General features: G+C 36.6%; 1 protein-coding gene across 3 annotated transcripts in view; it reads left to right on the forward strand.

Annotated features, from left to right (window-relative positions):
• The window catches only part of LOC136029891 (protein MEMO1-like), a 52,249-nt gene that overhangs the window by 11,474 nt on the left and 19,686 nt on the right, over positions 1–21,089 (forward strand). For all 3 annotated transcript variants that reach the window (XM_065708374.1, XM_065708375.1, XM_065708376.1), the window contains exons 4-6: positions 2,241–2,353; positions 5,869–5,980; positions 18,783–19,002. In XM_065708374.1, coding sequence (XP_065564446.1) covers positions 2,241–2,353; positions 5,869–5,980; positions 18,783–19,002 — 445 coding nt within the window. The remainder of the gene's footprint in view (positions 1–2,240; positions 2,354–5,868; positions 5,981–18,782; positions 19,003–21,089) is intronic.

The raw sequence follows: 21,089 nt of genomic DNA on the forward strand, positions 1-21,089 counted from the left end.
ACAACATTTGTCATGGAGCAACGTGTGCATTGTTTTTGTTAAGGTGCAAGTCTATTGGCAATAGACTAATTATGTTCTGGTCTTCAGAAGTTACAGGGGGCGTTAGGCCTACTCCTATTTGTGATAGTTTCTGTTTGTTAAGTTTACTTGATTATTTTTTGTATTTTGTGTCCCTTTTGTGGTTTCATTTATTTTTCGATATTTATTTCTGTTCGTTTTACACTTGAATTACCATTTCACTTTAATTTCTGCTCGCCTTAGTCTTACTGTTGGTCTTAATTTTTTTTTTAAAGCTTCGTCTGTCGAAATTTTTTTTTTTTTTTTTTTTTTAAATTAATTTTGTTCGTCTTTAATTGACAAAATCTTTTTGTTGGTTTATATATTTCTAAAGTTTTTTTTTTCAACTTTTCTCCCTAAGAATCAAGATTTTGGCTTGCTATTTATATTTTGGACGCAGTTTTGCTTCAAGTTTTAATGTCAGTTGTACAGTAAAACTTTGGATGGATGGGTGTGTGGAATATTAATCATAGAAATGAAATGCAAATATGCCATATTTTTGGGCTTCCATAGTACTGAAGCCATTCTGACCACCATCATGTGCGCTTTTGCACTGCCTTTAATGCCGTTGCAAACGTGCTACTGAACGAGTATGCATAATAATCCATAATAACAAGAATAATAGTTCATTCCAACCAACTATTCAAGTTGATTACCAACGAAAAAGAAAAGAAAAAAAACTGTAAAGCAAAAACAGATTAAGCCAAAAACAGAGGAAAAATAACACACTGTGGTGACTACCCGGATAAGTGGGCCATAAATACCAGGGTAGGGTAACACATCGACAGGATGTGTTGACAAAATTTTTACTCTTAGGTTAATAATTGAAAAGTGCACAAGTCATCAAACACCTTTGTTTCTCAGTTTTATAGATTTTATGAGCAAGCGTTTGATTCAGCTGATAGAAAACATTTAGTGGAGGTTTTATCCTTATATGGTATACCAGATAAATACATTAAAGTGTTATGTACGACAATAATACTGCTGCAGTTAAGTAGGAAATGAGGTTAGCAGCTTGGGTTGAGAGGTTGAGGGTTGTCCCTCCTCAGGTTTTGTATGAAATCAGGAGTTAAGTAGGTTTATCCCTATTAGGTCTATTCCTATTAATATGGATCATTTTGATGGACTTTGTCTTTAGTACCATTAAAAAGGCAATGGGAGGAAACGGCATCAAATGGGGAAGTGAAAATTTTCTGGATTTAGATTTTGCTGATGATTTAAGCATCATAGATGAAAGTTTGAGCAAAATGAATGACCTTTAAAACGTTTTTGGAGTTCAGGATGTTAGAATAAGTTTGAAAATTAATGTTAAATAAGGCGGGGAATGAGTGGAGATGAAAAGGTGACGCTGAGTAACGAAAAGATCGATGAAGTGAACAACTTCACTTACCTTGGTAGTTTTTTTAATAAAGATGATGGTTGCAGTGAGGTAAAAATAAAATAAAAAGGTAAAATCAAAACAGCCTAGGCTGTTTTTTCACGATTGAAAAGAGTTTGGAAGAATTGGAAGATAAGTTTGCGAACCAAGATTAGAATATTGGAAGCTATGGTGATGACATTTGACATATACGGTTGACCAACTGACTGACTGTATTTCAAATAGTATGCTGTATGAAAAATCTGATTCGATCTTGATTTCAAGGGCTATGATGAAAGAAAGGTTGAGATGACTAGGGTACGTTCCGCGAATGAAGGATGACAGATTGCCAAAGATTGTCCTTTTCGACCAGTCGTCTAGGGCTAAACGGAAAGCTAGTCTTCCTTGGTTGGAGGGGGAGGATGTCGTAAAGAAAGATTAAAGGGAAATTGGAACTTCCCAGGAGGATGTAAAAAAGAAAGGCCTTAAATAGATTTGGATAGAGGAGAAGCGTGTGTAGCTGTGTTGGCCTCGGGTGGCTTGGTGCTGTGTCCCTCATTAGAAGGGGGGGGTAGGTGCGTTTGTCATGTAGCAACCATTATGTTTTGAAACTGTGTTGAATGGGGCATCGGATGATTTTGCTCTTTGTCATTGTAGTACTTAATTCAAAACAGGCAATGCACCAAAGTGCCGTCGAATTTTCTACTTCATAACTAGTTATTACATTTCTTTACATTGGATTGACCTTTTTAGTTCCCTAAAGGAATTTTTTCTGGAACATGTGTAATTACGCTGAATTTATAATAATTTTTCATTTCTTTTTAAGTAAGCGGGTTTTCATCCTGGGACCATCTCACCGTGTTCGACTTTCCAAATGTGCTCTTACTCAGATGAAAAGATATGCAACTCCTTTATATGATCTCGTTATAGATATGGAAGGTACTGTCACTTATTTGTTGTAGTAGGGATTTATATTTGCCTCTTTTATTATTTTCCCTTAAGCAAAAAAAGTTAAAAATACTACATGCTGTATTAGTTTTTACTTTAATCTATCTATTTATTTTTTATATTTACTTTATTAGTATTGCTTTATTTGTTCGCACAGGGTCCATTATTTTCTAGGGATTTGTTTTTGCCGAAGTCATGGTTGGTTTGATTTCAAAGGGCGATTTTTCGACTTTTTTGCTCCAGAAAAATGTTCTTCGGGAAATTTACCAAAAATGTCTGTCTGAAAAAAGTAAAAAGAAAGAAATAGTTGTTATTAAATTTTGTTAATTAGCTATGTAATATATATCCGCTTGATTACCAGTGTCAAGAAATTGAAGGACTATTTGAGAATTCACTACAGGGTCTTAAACAACTTAAACAACCAAATATGTTTTAAAAGGTTAGGGAAACCCAGTATATAGTAGGGATTTATATTACTTTTTACATAGTGTTGTCGTTTGAAACTATCCATGCAAAAATCGTATAAGTCTTATTTTCACTCTCATCTAGAATCCACAGAATATGATGTAACTTCGTTTAGAGCAAGATTTTGAATGACTCGTCTAATTATTCTAATACATATTTGCTTTGCTGTTAATATTTTGGTTTCGAAATTCATTCCACAGAATATTTAAATCGGAGCGTTTTAAATGCGATTCGCGTTCAATTTTCTAGTGATTATTTCTCTTGTATCACTATTGTTTTTGTAATCTGTTTTGACATCCTTCTAAACAAGTCCAGGCTGAATTAATGTAGCCTGATACCTTACCTGAGATCAGTCTTACTTCAGTCATTCAGTATTTGTGCGGAAACAATTCTAATCAGGAATGATATACCAGCTCAGCTCATTGTCCATGAATTAATTAAAACCAAATAACAAACAATAACAACAATAACAATAAAAAAAAAAATAACAATAGCAATCAAACAATAACATGATCTTAGACAGAGGCTTGAACGAATTTGTACTTGACTCTGTATATGCAAATTTTATTGATAGCGATTTAATTCAATATAAAATGGAATCAATCTATCAGTTCATGGTGACAAACTGTAAGTAAGGAGCGACTTGGCAATATGTGTATTAAGGAATTTTTTATATTTAAAAAAATACAGGATGTTATGTAATGCAAAGTAACGATGATATCAGTAAGATGATCTTCTGAACCTATATATAGAAACAACACCAGGTTAACAGCCACGAAAGCTAGCATTTTAGTGAGTTTAGTATTAAATTAGATATTAATTAATTGAGAGTATATAAGTTAATGGTCAGCTGAAATAAATTATTTAATATAAATGAACTAAATTAAATGATAAAGCGGATTAAATGAATGAGGAGCTCCTTTTTCGGAGTCAGCTGTAGTTTCATGAAGTAATGAAGTGGTGGCTCCATCACTTTGGTTTTAGTTGGTTTTTATTTAGATTTTTTTTTAATCCTGAGGCAGATTTTTATTTGTTTTTTCGCTTTAGTGTTTCTTCTATTTTGCTGAGACCAACCGTGGGTTTTAATAGCGGAAATATTTCTTTTGTTTTATTCTAATCACTTTCTTCAGAAAAAGTCCCGAAACACTTAACTTTTCCTTTTTTTTTGTAGTGTTCTTAGATATTTATGTAACGATATGTCTGACAAAATATAGATGAATGAATATAAAAACATAAATACTGGTGTCAAAACCGATGTTTCAAATTTCAAAAAATGGAAACTGTAAACTAAAAAATTACCAAACTTTGCCTAAATTTAAGATGTATTTTAATTGTTTCTACCCTCGAACAAGCACAGAGGTTTCCGATTCAGCGTAGAAGTTTCCAAAACATCTTGAGGTTTCTGAAAAAGCCTATGCTTTAAATTATCATTATTATCACGATGTTAAATAGCGCTTTAAAAATAAGGCATTCAAAATTTCCTTTGACACTGAGGCCATTTTTGCGGAAGATATCCTATTTTTCTTTTGTAAATATTGTCTTTGTACCTTAGCGTAGGCTTAACGATCATTTTTAGACTTGAGAGTTCAAGCCCCCCCTCCCCCTGAAAAAATTAACCTTTTTTTCTTGATTCATTACTTTATTATTACTATTATAGACCCATATTGTTTATGTAGATGAATTATTTGCTTGGGTTTACTCACTCGTTGGAAAAATGCCTCATTCCGTATAACTTCTAGTTGCTTGCAAGATAGAAAAGCAGTGTGGTCTCCATTGTTACTTGCAATTCTAGTTTGATTATTGTTAAAGAAAAAATTGTCCAAAAAGCAATTAATAACCCTTATACACATAGAAAAACAACAAGAACATATTGGTTGGTCGCTTTTAAATTATGGCTGTCTTGTCGCATCTTTCCAGTCATAAAAGCAATAAAATTGAGTTGGTCTAGAAGTGTTCGCTCAGGCTCATTTAAAAGAGAGTAAATTTCCATGCTCCTTCCTCATTAAAGCCAAACGCCTTACTAGTTACTACCCTAAAAAGAAGGAATAGTTTTCTTACGATTTGCCGCGTCCTCCATTTCCAGTGACCATACTAAAAAAGTCTTCTTAAATTTTAACAATACTGCTAGACCCTGTATGCCTGTTTAGCCTCTTTGGGTCTTCAACTGTCTTGTTGATTCTTGCTGTTACTAAGATGCTTCGAAGGAAGCTTGTCAGCTTTGTTACGGAGAAGCTAAAGAAGTCTTTAGCATCTGCTTCTTTTAACTCTTTTTTTTAGTTTCCATTTATTGTTTCACCCTCTTAAACATTTTGCTGCTTCAAACGTTGAAAAGACCATGGCCCATTACCAATTAGGATTGTTTCTTTAAAAAGCACTAAATAACTGACGTGATTTTCAAAGATGTAACTTAAAACATATATTTTTGATTCGACTCACACCCATTCTAAAAATCCTAGCCATTCAGGCTTTTCTTGGAAACAATTATAAATAATAATGACCTAGGGGCTAAACACATTGTCTGTTAAGCAATTCAAATAAAAAATAACTCAAACCATAAAATGACCTTAAATAGACTTGTGCGAGTGCTCACTTAACTCTATGCAAACGAATTTAATAAAAATCGTCTAATAAATAATAGTATAAAATCAATAGATGACCAAAGTAAACCTTGACCAAAAAAGGTATTGCTACTTCTACTGCTACTAACAAGTCACTGTAGCACCAAGCCGCCTGAGGCAAAAACTGAGTATGCTCCTCCACCCCCATCTATTCAAAGCTTCATTCTTTAGCCACTTGCATCAAGCTCTAACTTCTTTTAAATCCATCCCGTATAAGAACGAAGTGCTTTTGTTTTGGCCGCAGATAAATGGCCGAAAAGATCCTCGGCAATAGATCTTTGGCAAAATCTTTGGCAGATCTTTGGCAATAAAAATGTCGTCTAGCCCTCTTAATATTTTTTTTTCATTTTGGCCTTATTTTGTCTTATTTGTTCCGTTTAACTTATCTTTTATTTTGTTTCAACCATTTCTTTTATTTTGTAGTGAATAATGAGCTGGCAGCTACTGGCCATTTTCAGTGGATGTCCGCAGACACAGATGAGAATGAACATAGTATAGAGCTGCATCTTCCTTATGTTGCTAAAGTTTTTGAAAGGTAGATTTTATTTTTCAAGGTATATCTTACGTATATGTTAGTTTTTCAAAGATGGATAGAGGATCTTAACTTTAGAAACACCTTTAGGGGAACACATTCTCTGATTATTTGTGAAGACTGTGTCTTACCATTAGCCTATGGTAGTACGGTGACTATTTACCAAATTTATTATTTACTGGAAACTTTTATTTCGAATTTATTTTTTTTTATTGATTTTTTTTATTCCGAAAATGGTTTTTTATTCAATTTGATCTGAAATTGAAAAATTCACCCCATTTGGGATTGACCAAAAGCTCATTTCTTTTCTTCTAAAGAAGAAATGAAATCAGTTTACATTAAGGCCCAACTGGGCTTAATATAAAAATAATGAATTCAGCTTTCAATTGGATTAGTTTTATAAAGGTACCAGCGGAGAAAATTCAACCTCAAGGGATGGGAAATTTAAAAAACAAGCAGAGACAGAAAGAGGGGAGGGAGGAGGTAAATGGATTGCGGAAAAGAGGGGGAGGAACAGAGAAAGACGTCGAGACACGTGAAGAAAAGACCAGTAGACAACAAAACAGGAAAAGGTGTAAACTAACCAAATGATACGGATTAGGTCAGTAATGTACTAGGTCAGTAAAATCATACAAGACAGAGCTAGGAGGAGGGGGAAGCCTCACAAGAAAGTCTCAAAAGATTACATACGAAAAAAAAATGTGAAAACATAGTTTTATATTAACGTCAGTTAAGATACAGCTCCAATGTGATGGAAAAGAGAGGGCCCAGCTTGAAGGTAGTGAGGATTTCCTGTAGGTAGTGAACAGCGCTGCTAAAGTAAAGAGCTATGTGGGCAAAATATATTATTATTTTTTTGGGAGGGTTTTAGACCCGAGTACTTCGTATCGAAGGAGTTGTCTTAGAAACTTCGAAAAGGGCTTATTCGATTGGAAATTGAAAGGGCTAATGTCCTTTTTAATAGTCTACAGTGAATGGAGGGCAAATAAACCACCTTCCACGACCAAAATTTCCCCAAACACATCCAATCAAAATTTTGAGATGTCATTTTGTTCATCGTAGTTGAAAAGTCCGGAAATTATGTATTTGAGGATGACAACCTCCTACAGCCTTCAGGGCAAGGGTTTTAAGTTATGCCCCAGGGGACATATAAAGCATATATTGAAAAGGTGATTGTATAAACCTTGGAGGGGGCTTATTGGATTGATAATCAGAAGACTCAATGTGCTTTTTTAGACTTGGAGCGATGGGATAGTTGATATCCCCCCCCCCACACACACACCTCGTATTTTCCAGAAATGCATCTGATCGAAATTTTAAGATAACTGTTTGGTGTCATAGAAACTTTTAAAAAGGCTCGTTCGATTAGAATTGAAACGGTTAGTGCCTTTTTTAATATTACGAAAGTAAAACAGTTCAAAATAGGGATGATACCTTTTTATTGACAGTGAATAGATATAAAATTATTTAACTGGATATTTCGAACACATATACAGTGTTCATCATCAGCAGTAACAGTTTTACTGCTGATGATGAACACTGTGTATGTGTTCGAAATATCCAGTTAAATAATTTTATATCTATTCACTGTCAATAAAAAGGTATCATCCCTATTTTGAACTGTTTTACTTTCGTCATGGATAGGCAGTGTGGTCTTCGAAGTTATTTTTTAATATTCGAAAGTATCATCGTAAATGTAAAGCTCATCGTAAATGAAATGTCCGTAAATTATGTCTTTGAGGATGACATCCCCCCAGAGCCCTCAGGGCAAGGGTCGTAAGTTATGCCACGGGGGAATATTAGGTATAAATATAGAAGGAGTGATCGTATAAACTTTGGAGGGGGCTCATTGGATTGTTATTCAGAAGTTCTAATATCCTTTTAAAGATTCAGAGTGTTCGGAGGATGGATACCCTACCACTCCTCCTTTATTTTCCCGAAATGCATCTGATAGAAACTTCAGTTGCTTGCCAGCATTCATTCCGTTCGGACCTTGTGCGTGCTGGTGGATGCTATTGCTTATTTAGGATATTTTTTCTGTTGGAATTGTTCGAACACTTGCCAGTAAGTCTCTGTTTAATGGATTTTTGATTTGGTTATTAGCCAATCTAGGGGAGATTATTGAATAATTTTATAATGTCTCTCACGAAGTCGTTTGATCAGAAACACACTGAGCTTATGACGAAGATTCTTAGCCTGGAAAAGGGGATTGAGGCTTTGCGAAATGAGAATTTGGAAATACGGTTCTCAAAACCGAAGTAGTAAATCTAAAAAAGTCTTGTCTTCAAGTTGAACTTGTTTCAAAAAGACAGAATATTCTACTTCACGGTATACCAGCTGTTCAAGGTGGTAACTCAGAAAATGCTACTCGTGAGTTTCTCTCTGAATTAGGAGTCAGTAACGCAAATTCAATGCCCTTCGTCAAGTGCTATCGTTTAAATGGAAATAAACCATCAGGCTCTAATACTAGGGCAACGGCTAGGACTACACTAAAAGCCGGGCCAGTTTTCGTGACTTTGGCTAATTTAGCATATAAAGACGCTATTATAAAAAGTTGTGGTAGGCTGAAGGGATCTGGAAAAAGTATCACTTCCGATCTCCCGCGTGAATTGGCACGTCATAGAAAAGAACTGCTATCTTTCGGCTATAATCTGCGTACATCATCTGACACTTCACTTCAAAGGGATTAGTGTATGGATTGAAGCGAAAAAGTCTTCAAAGAGTAAGACTTGGTTGCGAATAGAGGACTCATGTTTTGATCCCTTTAAACTATCTAGTAATGCGACCTCTGTGGTTCCCTCCCCCGCTGTGATAGTCGGAGGTGATGAATGATATGTGTGATTTGTTCATTTTTTTAGTAATTTGTTTGATGTTTGTTAGTTGTCGTTGTTTTTTTTTTTTTTTCGTAAGTTATGATACATAAATTTTTCTCCTGGATTGGAAGATTTAGTTATGTTTTTGTTGTTTTTCATTTTGTATACAAGTTTTTTTCTTATTCAAGTTTTCTGTTTTTGGCCTTTATTTTTTCTGTTTCAGTTTCTTTTTTCACAAAAAATGAGTTCATCGTTCTGTTTGCCTAGTTGCTGTCCACATGTCATTGTTATGAAGATGCCAAGCTGGGTGGTGGGTGGCGCATGATGGATCATAATTTGTATGTTTTTTTTTTAAATTTGTCTGACTCTAGTTTGGGTGACATCTCCTCCTTGGGTGAGCGACTATTTCATCTTCAAAATAACCCAATTGATATTCTTAGTTTGATAAATAATTCAGTAGGTCAGTCTAACAAATCACCATCAAATCCCCATTTTTCAGTTAGTAGTAAATATGTATCTGATTTAGATCGAGTATCCAAACGAGATGGTATATTCTCTATACTTCAGCTTAATGTTCAGGGTCTTTGCTCTTCGTTTGATGAGTTGAAAAAATAGTACGTAGTGGCCACCCTGACTTCATTGGTCTTTGTGAGACTTTCCTTGATTCAAAAAACGAATCTCTATTGTATCTCCCTGGGTACAAGATGGAATATTTGAATCGAAGTAGGATGGCTAAAGGTGGCCTTGCTGTTTATGTTTCGGAATGTCTTCCGTACTCTGTTAGACATGACCTGTCAAGAATTGAAGAAGGAATTTTTGAATCCATATTTATTGAGATTAAAACCCAAGCTAAAGCTTTGTTTGTTGGTAATATATACCGGTCTCTTAGTGGGTCTGTTCCCTCTTTCCTTCAGATTCTTGATGAGGTCTTGGAAATAATCCAACTTCATTCATGTGAACTTGTAATTATGGGCGACTTCAACCTTAATTTGTTTGACCGGAGGTCATCCTCGTCCTTGGATTTTCTTTCGACAATGCTCGCTTGTGGAACACTGCCTTCTGCATGCATTCCAACTCGCATAACTAACACTACCGCTTCTTTGCTTGATAATATTTTTTCATCTTTGACGTTGGTGCGAAATTCTATATTGATGAGTGATATCTTAGACCATTTTCCTGTTTTTTCCATGTATGATTTTTCCGATGCGTTGCCAAGGAGGAGCCAAGAAGCTGGTTTTTCCTCTTTAAAATTTAATGATCAGGGCTTGCATATTCTTACTCTTGCATATTCGCTTTGCCGAAGGGCTAAATCGTTATTTTATCATAGAAAATTCTCTGCGTGCGGTAAAGACATTAGGAAGACATGGCAAGTAATCAATTCTGGTATCAGGCCATCTTTTCTGCCTCCTTCTGTCCCTTCAAGTGGTGTGATTGACGGGAAAAATGTAGAGGGTGAGCTAAATGTTCAAGATGCGTTTACTTCCTATTTGGCTAATATCGGCAAAATTACAGCCTCTTCTGTAAGTCCTTCTTCTTCTTTACCTGATTTTAGGTCTTATCTAGGACCACCTTGTCCTAAATCAATGGCATTAGAACCTGTCTCTGAAGCTGAAATAGCCAGAATTGTCAATTGTTTGAGGGGTTCTTCATCCTCTGGCCCAGACCGTATTCCGACTAAGGTTGTCAAGTTCATTCTTCCTGTCATTGTGTGTGCCCTCACGAGACTTGTCAATCTTTCTTTTGAAAATGGTGTCTTCCCAAGTGCTCTAAAGCGTGATCGTGTTATCATCCTTTTTAAAGGCGGATCAAAGAATGATCCTGCAAATTATCGTCCCATATCTCTTTTATCAGTGTTTAGTAAAATTTTTGAAAAAACTATGCTTTCTCGACTTCTTGATTTTCTTAATTCTAAACACTTTTTTCATGATTTTTAGTTTGGTTTTAGGGCGAAACATTCAACTGAGCATGCATGTGCAACTCTCTTGAATTATTTAAATTCAGCTCTTGACTCTGGTTTCATACCTGCTGCTCTTTTTCTTGGTGTTCGAAAAGCGTTTGACTCATTAACACACAAGATTCTTCTTCTGAAAATGTCCCATATTGGTATAAGAGGGAATGCTTATTCATGTTTTCTATCATATTTATCTGGTCGAGTCATCTCGGTTCATCCGGACTTCTCTAATCCTTCTGGAATAGAGTCTGGTGTTCCACAAGGATCTGTCATTGGGCCGATACTCTTTTTAATCTACGTCAATGACCTTATTAATGCGGTTAAAAATTTAAAACCTACCATTTGCTGTCGTCTTTGTCAACCAGTATCCGTCACTAGCTGTGACAAGAGTTTGTCCTTACCGGATACACTTATTGCTTTTGCTGATGACAGTACTGTTTGCACAACTGGTAGAACTGAGTCTGATCTTCGTTCAAGGATGATAGCCCTTTTTGAAAGAGTTATCCAGTGGTTTGATGTAAATTATCTTGCCTTAAATGTCGAAAAGTCATGTTTTCTCATTTTCTCCAGAGTCTCAAAGGCTTGCCCTGATTTAAATGAAATAAATGTATCAAGAGGTTCTCTAAGTAGACCTAAGGATCGTTACGTTCGATTCCTAGGCATCTTGCTTGACGAAAATCTTTCGTTCAAGCATCATATTGACCTGATTAAAATGAAAGTCTCCAGGAGTCTCGGAATCCTTAGAAAGCTCAAATATATATTTCCAGGGTCGATTCTTAGACTCTTGTTCTGCAGCCTAGTTCAGTCTTATGTTTCATATTGTTCTGTTATTTGGATGCTAACTTTTCCCTCGTCTCTGAAGCCACTTTCAAAACTTTATGATAAAGCAAGGACTCTTATTCAGGAAACTAACCGTTTTTCACCTAAACCCTTGCTTGATTTGAAATCTCTCTATTTTCTTTCTTGTTCTTCTTTCGTTTTTTTACAGTTGCACGGCCATCTTCCTGCTGTCCTATGTAATAATATATCTTTTGTTTCTGATCAATCGACTTATCATCTCCGCACTTCCAACAATTTACTGGTTCTTCACACACCGTCAGTGAGGTCTGACTTCAACCCTCTGACAGCTTGCAACAGGATCTGGAACACGCTCCCAGAGTTCGTACGAAACTGCCACTCGTTTGGTATGTTCAAAAATTATGTTAGAGATTTTCTAGCTAGTAAATAATTTTGTTTGTTTGTTGTTTTTTTTTGTTTTTTTTTTTGTCTCTTTATTTTTTATTCCGGTTTCCCTTGGAGTTGATGTCTCTGGATTAAGTTGGATATTTAATTGAGTTGGTGAAATAATGTGCTACCCCCTACCTAGCTTGTCATTTTTTGGAGATTATTAAGGTGGGCGACTCAATTTTGTTTTTTGGTTTTTGTTTATATTTTTTTGTTGTTGGTATTTTTTTCTCCCCTGTTCTTTCCCGGCCATGGAGCCTTATGGGGGAGATTGTCTTGAAGTAATTTTTTGTTTATGGATTTTAATGTTAAATAAAGAACTCAGAACTCAGAAAACTAAAGTTCAATATGCTTTTGCTTAAAACGAGGCTACGAAATGAACTTGATTTGGTTTTCTCCGTATAGTTACAGATCGATTTGAAATGTTTTTTGAATTGGCACTGTCTATAACTGATTAACAGGTAGTTTTAAGTATGGCCGTATTAGAAAAAATCAGAAATAAAAATGTTCATTATAATTGTAAAAACTACTTTTGTTTTACTTATTAAAAATTCCTGGCTAATTTAAATATTAGCTCTTATTAAAGCGCTTTAAGTTTCAATGTGTTTCATATAATTTTTATTCTTATTTATACTTTTTTTCCTTTTTTACAAAAATGAATAAAAAACGAACAGAAATTAAATAAATAAAAAAACAAGCTTTTCTTAACAAAAGTAAAGAGCGAAATTATGTCTTCAGCAGAGTAAAAAAAAAAAATTGGCTTTATAATCAACTAAAAGTTGAATAATCGACTATATAGAAACAACTTGTTAAAGATAAAACCAACAATGAACTAATTAGTTACAAAAAAATAAAACTAATATTCAACTCATATTCAAAACCAACAGAAATTACTAAATAATTGAATGAGGAAGTTGTCTGTCTTGTACCCCAATTACAATTTTGTTTAAACAGTTATTATAAGAGTTAAAACAGTATAAGAGATAACAGTTAAAAGAAACGGATATTAGACTTAATAAAAGAAAATAAAACCAATAATGAACTTAGAATGTACCCAAAATAAAATTGATATTCTAATCAAACTCAACGAACAGAAACTACTTGACATATGAAGTGGGAAATTTCCTCGTTGCACTCCAATCGTATAGCGATTGTTATACGCCCTTTACTGAAAGCAATATATATTTTAAGTAATTTGTCTTTTATTATTTTAAGACCAAACCGTCGATGTTTCGTATTTAATAATTTGAAGATGTAACAATTTCATTATAGTTAGTAACAATTTCAAACAATAAAAAAAAAACAATTTACGGGTCTCAGAAAGAGAAGAAGATTCGAAGAAATCGGCCATATACCCTTTTATCATATCAGGCGAAACTCCTTTAGCAAGATTTTTTTGCATAAAGCACGGGATATGATTGTATAACAGTTCCTCTTCGCGCCGATTATCATTTCCCATTTAAAAAGTTCAATACCGTAAAGTCGAACAATAATCAGGAACTTAATCTAAAAGAGGTCCTGTCTGGCGACAGGTAACAGCAATTATTCAAACCACGGGAAGGCTAAATAATCACAGGCACTCGTAATGCGACCGCACTCGCCATGCATATATATATATATATATATATATATATATATATATATATATATATATATATATATATATATATATATATATATATATATATATATATATATATATATATATATATATATATATATATATATATATATATATATATATATATATATATATATATATATATATATATATATATATATATATATATATATATATATATATATATATATATATATATATATATATATATATATATATATATATATATATATATGTATATATATGCTGATTTTTCCTGGGTTGTTTCCATCAGCTAGCCGGATTGTTAGACATACGTTCACTTGCGAGAACAGTAAGGGAAGCGTCGAAGGCTGTCTACCTTTTCCCCGCAATTGAAGGGGCAAGTCCGGCGGGTACCATGGCTCTTGTAAACAACTCCGGTCTGGCGACAGGTAACAGCAATTATTCAAATCACGGGAAGGCTAAATAATCACAGGCACTCGTAATGCGACCGCACTCGCCACGCATATATATATATATATATATATATATATATATATATATATATATATATATATATATATATATATATATATATATATATATATATATATATATATATATATATATATATATATATATATATATATATATATATATGCTGATTTTTCCTGGGTTGTTTCCATCCGCTAGCCAGATTGTTAGACACAAGTTCACTTGCGAGAGCAGTAAGGGAAGCGTCAAAGGCTGTCTACCTTTTCCCCGCAATTGAAGGGGCAAGTCCGGCGGGTACCACGGCTCTTGTAAACAACTCTCTCACCCTTCTTCTGCTTACTTTTCTCCTGCCACCTTTATCGCAGCGTAACTGTCTATAAGTATTGGACATCGGACAGTCCTAATTATATTCGCAATGCTTGATCCTAACCTACATCATATATGTCATTACGATCCCAATCCAATTGTTGCGACATAATAATTGGTCACCAGATTAATTACGGAATATATGTCTGGATTATAAGTCAGTATAATCCCAATCCCATTATTGTGAAATACTTAATTAATTCGTTTAAAAAAACTCACTGATTCAGTTATGTTCATGAAGTATCCAATTTTAGTTGTTTCTACACCATTATTATACAGTGGTGGCGAAGTTACCCTACCCAAGTGGATTCCTTTCCAAATTCGAATCACGGCTTTACACATTACGTAACCATGACAAATAGGTACATTCACGACAGCACATAATCTCGCATACAGATTTTTCAACACCCGCAGAGTTGAAAGATGGAGACTTCGTTGCTGCACCTCTACAGTAAATGGAAATGCATACGAGAATCCAAAGTACGAGGGACATCGTGAGTCGCAAGGACGAGAAACTTGCCACTATGCTCTGTATCCATCAGGACGTTGGCAAGTATATAATGTACGTGTTCTCGACTGTAGCCTTTCTTGAATCCAAACTGGTTGTCCGGAGTTTAACAAGCCTTATTTACGTCCTGAATCACTATTAACTCAAGCAATTTACATGGAACAGAAGAAACCGTTATAGGCATATAGGAGCAACATATACCAACAGAAAAAGAATCGACGAAAAAACAGAATTAAAAATGACTTGGTAGAATGAATATAGATGGTGCACCACATAATTGATCATAACCACACGAGAACCTTTTTCGAAGGCGAATGATAGTACTATAAATAACAGAGGCCGTAACTACGAAACTAATATCTGATTCAGTATCAATTAGACTATCCAATAGTAGTGACTCATAGCGGGTTTCTAACACTAGTTTAGGTGGGGAAATTTTGCTGGCGAAACTGCTGATCCAGTCACTTTCGTTTGGAAGCTCTGAAGCGACACCTTTTAACTGTTTTCCCCTGATGAATTTCCATATTTCATTTGGATTGATTCGAAGCGGTCGCTCCTGCAGTTAATAATCTCAGCTTTGTGATTGGCAAGACACTTAGCAAAACGACGTTTGGTATATAACCGTATGTCATTGACGGCAACAGATTTCGGCCGGTCGCAATCATTCCATATTTGGTGCCAAACTTTAGAAAATTTGCAACTTTGCTGTAAAGCCCGATTTATCGACCAGCCAGGTATTTCTGAACCCGGATGAGCTTTACGCACAGGAGCGGTACAACGCATTTCTTGTGTGATTTCACTACAGTAAATGTCGATTCGAATTTTTTCCTCCGACTTCCGAGGATTCTGAGGATTGTTGCAACAGTTGGTAAGGGATCTTAATTTTGTCTAGTGTGGCATCAAGCTCTGCTTTATATACAACAGAATTTATTTTCTTCCAGTCACATTTGAATTCTCACTCCGTTTCTTTTCGTTATTTTGAAAGAGAACGCTATCAATAACGAAACAGTTAGAGATTGTTAAATGATCAGATACCGAAACACTAAAGTCAACATGGCTTGAGATATTCGCAGTCACGCCATTCGAGCAGAGCATGAAATCAAGCGAAGTCGTCGCTCCAGTGTTTTGGATATCCATTTACGAATGGTGATTTGAGAAAACATTCAGATTGGACAGAGCAGACAGAAGTATTTGAGATCTTGACTGATCTGGCACTGAGAGGTCTCAGTTCACGTCCCCAGCGATGATAAATCAATGAGATGCATAGGCAAACTGCTGCAAAGATTTAGTAAGTTTTATTGCTGCACTGGATAACTTTTCTTCGAAAGCCGAGTTCTTGTAATCAGTTGGTAAGTAGCAGCAATATACTATCAGATTTGCAACTTTTATACAAAGGAAACACTCTTTTTAAACAAATACTGATGCCGAAATGTGACAACTGATTAGTATTGCCAGTTTGCCGGAAGGTCTTCCTCTGCCCGAATGCTTAGGTGGCACCGCGAAAAGGCGAGTTTTGTCAATCATTTTATAACAGGGAAAGCGAGTCTTGACTTGACTTACTTTTTAATTTAAAGCTCTTGATCAGCAGTGTCGCCAGCGTAGAGGGAACCAGACGTTAACGCCGTTAGTCGTCTCCAGAGAAGCCTGTTTTGGGCGAAGGTAGGAGCTTAGCTGGGAGTCAATGCCCCACGCTGTAAGTCAATCGCAGATGATATCCGCCCATCTCATACGTGCTCTTCCTCTGGGGCGTTTCTAGCCGTTTGCAGTTGGATTGAAGTCGAATATAAGTCGGCCAGGTATTTCAGGTGTTAGACGAAGTAAATGACCACACCAACGCAGTGAGCGGAACTCAAGCTGTTCGGACAGGGGTGGTAATTCAAAAGAATGGAGGGTATTCATGATCCGCACCCTATCGAGCCACCTAACGTTTTCGACTTTGCGGAAGTGTTTTGTCTGGACGGCATCTACCTTCATCATCTGCGACTGAGTCAAAGGCCAAGTTTTTGACGAGTACAACACAACACTTGCTACTGAGACAGAGTAGATTCGATCTTTCGTGAGACAGTTGACCTGGGGTTTGTAAAATATCGTTCTCAGAAAACTGCCAAAAAGGGCGTTTACCTTTGTAACCCTTGCTGATATCTCTGCATCTAGATTTCCATTTGAGCAGATCGAGGAAGGTGAACTGCTTGACTATCTCAACATCTTAGCCACATACTCTCTAGTTTTCAAGGGGCTGCATGGTGTCGTTTCCACCGGCAGTATTCTGGTCTTATTCTAGTTCACATTTAAACCAAGTTTTTCTGCAGCAGATGCTAGCGTTTCCAGGGTTGTTTTGATGTCAGCGAGATTTTTGTATACCAATGCAACATCGTCTGTGAAGTCAACAAATGACATAACTTTTCCAGCAAATTGATTCCAAACGGATGCACCAGCAGTGTTTTGTTGAGAAGATAGCCCATGACGCAGCTGAATAGCTTGGGGGCAGCAGCGCAGCCTTGCTGAACACCGTTTCTAATTTGAAAATGTGATGCGAGCTGGTCATTTACAATGACAGCGCTTTTGGTCTAATTGTATAGTTCTTTGAACAGATTAACAATTTTCTTAGGTACACCAGCAGATTGAAGGATCAGCCACAGCGACTGTCGACAGTGTCGAAAGTGGATCGAAAATCAACAACATCAATGTATGCCTTCCTTTTATATTCTAGGGTTTTTTCTATCACCTGTCTAATTGTATAGGTTTTCTCAGTTGGGGACCTACCCGGCATGAACCCAGCCTGCTGGTGTCGACGAAGGGGATGGAGGTACTTTGTAGCCCGCTTGAGGAGCAACACTGTGAAGAGTTTGCCGGGTACCGAGAGCAGAGTTATGCCACAATAGTTATTACATTCTGCTTTACTTCCTTTCCTCTTGTGAACTGGCACAAGTAAGCCTGCTTTCCAGTCTGATGGGATTATTTCAGAGCGCCAGACAGTGTTAAACAGCACTTGTAGCCAGAGGGTCATGGATGAATCGCCATTTTTAAGGAGTTCTGATTTCAGGCTACATACTCCCGGTGCTTTGCTGTTCTTCAGCTTTCGTACTACAGCTTTAATTTCTTCTGCCGTAAATTCAGTGCATGTGAGGGTAGGCGTAGCGTTGTCAACAGCAGTAATATGGTCGTCAATTCGGTTCGGTGGGTCTGAGTTTAGTAGCTTTTCCTATCGGTGTTCCCACTGGCGAAGGCACTTTGATTGGTTAAAAATATTCTCGCCACTGGCATTATGGAGATACTATGTAGTTGGAGCGTATTGACCGTAGAGCTCACGGAGGATCATATATGTGGCTCCATTGTCTTTTTTTGGTGGCCTCTTGAAGCTCGCGTGCTTTTTGTCAATAAAGTTATTACAGTCTTTGTGCAGCATGATGTTACGCTCTTTATTTAATTGTCTATATGCTGTCATATCCTTGCAAAGGTGGGATTCCCGTCTGCGATCAACAATGGGGACAGAGTCGTTGCTGATCCAGTCTTTTTTCGTACCCTGCTTCATTCTAGCAACGCTAGTTGCAGCTGCAAGAGCATTCTCTCTGAAGACCTTCCATACACCTTCACTATCATCGCACTGCGTAAGGCTCTCGAATCTATTGGATATTTCGACCTGATACTGTTTAGCAAGAGCTAAGCCAAATATATATATATATATATATATATATATATATATATATATATATATATATATATATATATATATATATATATATATATATATATATATATATATATATATATATATACATTATTTGGTAATTATTTGTGTTATTATTTATATAATTGTGACATCAAGTGCGGTCATTATATCTAAATATTGAAATTTATTTTTCCAGATATCGTGACCAGTTTACTGTGATCCCAATTCTTGTAGGTTCCTTGTCTACTGACAAAGAAACACTCTACGGTCAAATATTATCGAAGTACTTGGCCGACCCTGAGAATTTATTTGTGATTTCATCGGATTTTTGTCACTGGGGGGGCAGATTTAGCTATAAGTATTATGAACCTTCTGCTGGTCCTATCTTCAAACAAATTACGCAGCTTGATAAACAGGTAAGTTTTGTTTTATTCTTTTTTCATTTTGTATTTTTCTTTTTCTGTTTTTGTTTTATCCTCTTTGTTTATATATAGGCGGAGATACAGGTAAGCCGGACCCAGTAACGGCTTTATTGCTGTCTTTTTTTTTTCTGGGACATCGGAACGAAATTTGTTCAGTCGGATTGCTTATTCATCCCCACTACCTTGCTATTTTTTCAAATTAGCAAGGTAGAAATCTCAGAAATCTCCGAAGGATTTCTGAGAAAACGCAGATTTTGAAAGAAAGGTCAAAAGGTCTGTCTGATCCAAAGGGGCTGGCAAGACGGACCACCGGAGGGGGCAAGACGGATCATCATTTTCGTAATCATCTTCAACTATATATTTCGTATAAACATATCAAGTAAACATTTATCAATCAAGTAATAATGTATCAATCAAGTAAAATGTCCGCATCGGCTCTTTATAACACACTGGAACCAGAAAAATCAACTCCAAATGTGTGGAGTGACGCTTGCCTTGCCGTTCCTCCAGACGGGATAGGCTTTGGCAGTTTCATCAGAGCGTCTTCAAGACTGACTCTTCCCTTTTCAGTCGTCTCTTGAAATTTATAAGAGGTAAAAATCCTCTTCCAAAAGAGCACTTCAATCTAATCTTCTATTTCGTCTTTCACAAAGACCTTTGCAACAAAATATGACGTTATCCTCTTTCCAACTACTTTGAAAAGAACAAAATCACCTTCTTCAATTCCTTCCGAACTTAAAAAAAACTCACCATCCTCCTCAGTATCTCCGATGTGAAGGCTCTCGTCGCTGCTGGTATTGCTAAGCACGAAGTCTTCCTCCTCATCCAAGTCAGCCGTGATGTTTCTTTTTGCTGTTCTTTTCCGTGCTGCTCGGCTTCTCTTCGTTGACTTCTTGGCTTCTTTTATTTGACGTTCTGCTTCAAGGTGCTCTTTTTCTGGCTTGTCAATGAGAATTTCAGAACAGAGCTTTTTGCGTCCTCTAGGTTTCTCTGACCTTGGTCCAGCTTTAGAGAACAGTCTGACGACTTCTGGCGTGACAGCCTTCGAGGCCATGGTTGGTCGGTCGACAGGTAGGAGGGATCTCCTTCAGCTTCATCTTAACTAGTAGGAGAGGGGGCTTCCGCACTTTCTTTTGGTTCCAGCCTGTCCGAAACATAGGAAGATAAAAAACTCATGGTCAACGAACCCATCCCAGTTGAAGGGATAGATCCCACATTTCTTAAACCCGCTCAGGATACTTTCAATTGCGAAGGCTTTTAGAAACGCAGCACAAACAAGTGCACTGTTGCCATGAATCGAGATTTGTCTGTTAGGGTTTTGGAGCATAAGCTTGTTACGCGCATCATTGTAACACCGCTTAAATGGACCAAACACGGAGATGTCAAGAGGCTGCATTTTGAGGCTACAGTGGTTTGGGAACGTGAGGACGTCAATTTTCATCTCTGCAAAAATTGACAACCTCCAGTGAAATATTTGATTCGTGCTTGTTAAGGATAAGCAGGGTTCTCTCTTCAGATCCGCAGTTTGCATGCTTGGTGAAATGTTGGAGAACATCTGGATATATTTCCGATGTCATCCATCATGATTGCTGGGCGCGACCATCACTACCAAGAGGCGAGCCGTTCAAGAAACTATCTAGCCACCTCACTCGGGGAATGACAAGAAAGGGTAGCCAGGGTAGTATATACCAGATATGATCTGGCCTACTTGTTTCTGCCCTCTTTGTGCCACAATCTTCGGTGGCTTGTGAACTGTCGTTACTCCCAACTCGTTCAGGTTGTAGATTCTATGTGGCTGGTAGTGATTTTTCTCAATGAGTTTTTGCAGATTGTCAAAAACTCTCCCATATTTTTCCTGATAGCGTGTCCCAAGCTCGTTGCCTCGGCTGAGCGACAAGCAAGGTTACTTTTGACCATAAAGGAACGAGCCCATCCTCTTCCAGCAGCCCTTTCTTTGGTCCACCTCTCAGGCACCGTTTTGGCTTTGGCAACTACAAATTCATATGCTAGATTACAGCACATACTCCTTGTCAGGCCATGATGGATGGCACATGCTGTTGTTAAATAATTCCGAAGCTCCC

This window comes from Artemia franciscana, chromosome 8 (genome assembly GCF_032884065.1).
Source record: "Artemia franciscana chromosome 8, ASM3288406v1, whole genome shotgun sequence".
NCBI classification, from domain to species: Eukaryota; Metazoa; Arthropoda; class Branchiopoda; order Anostraca; family Artemiidae; genus Artemia; species Artemia franciscana.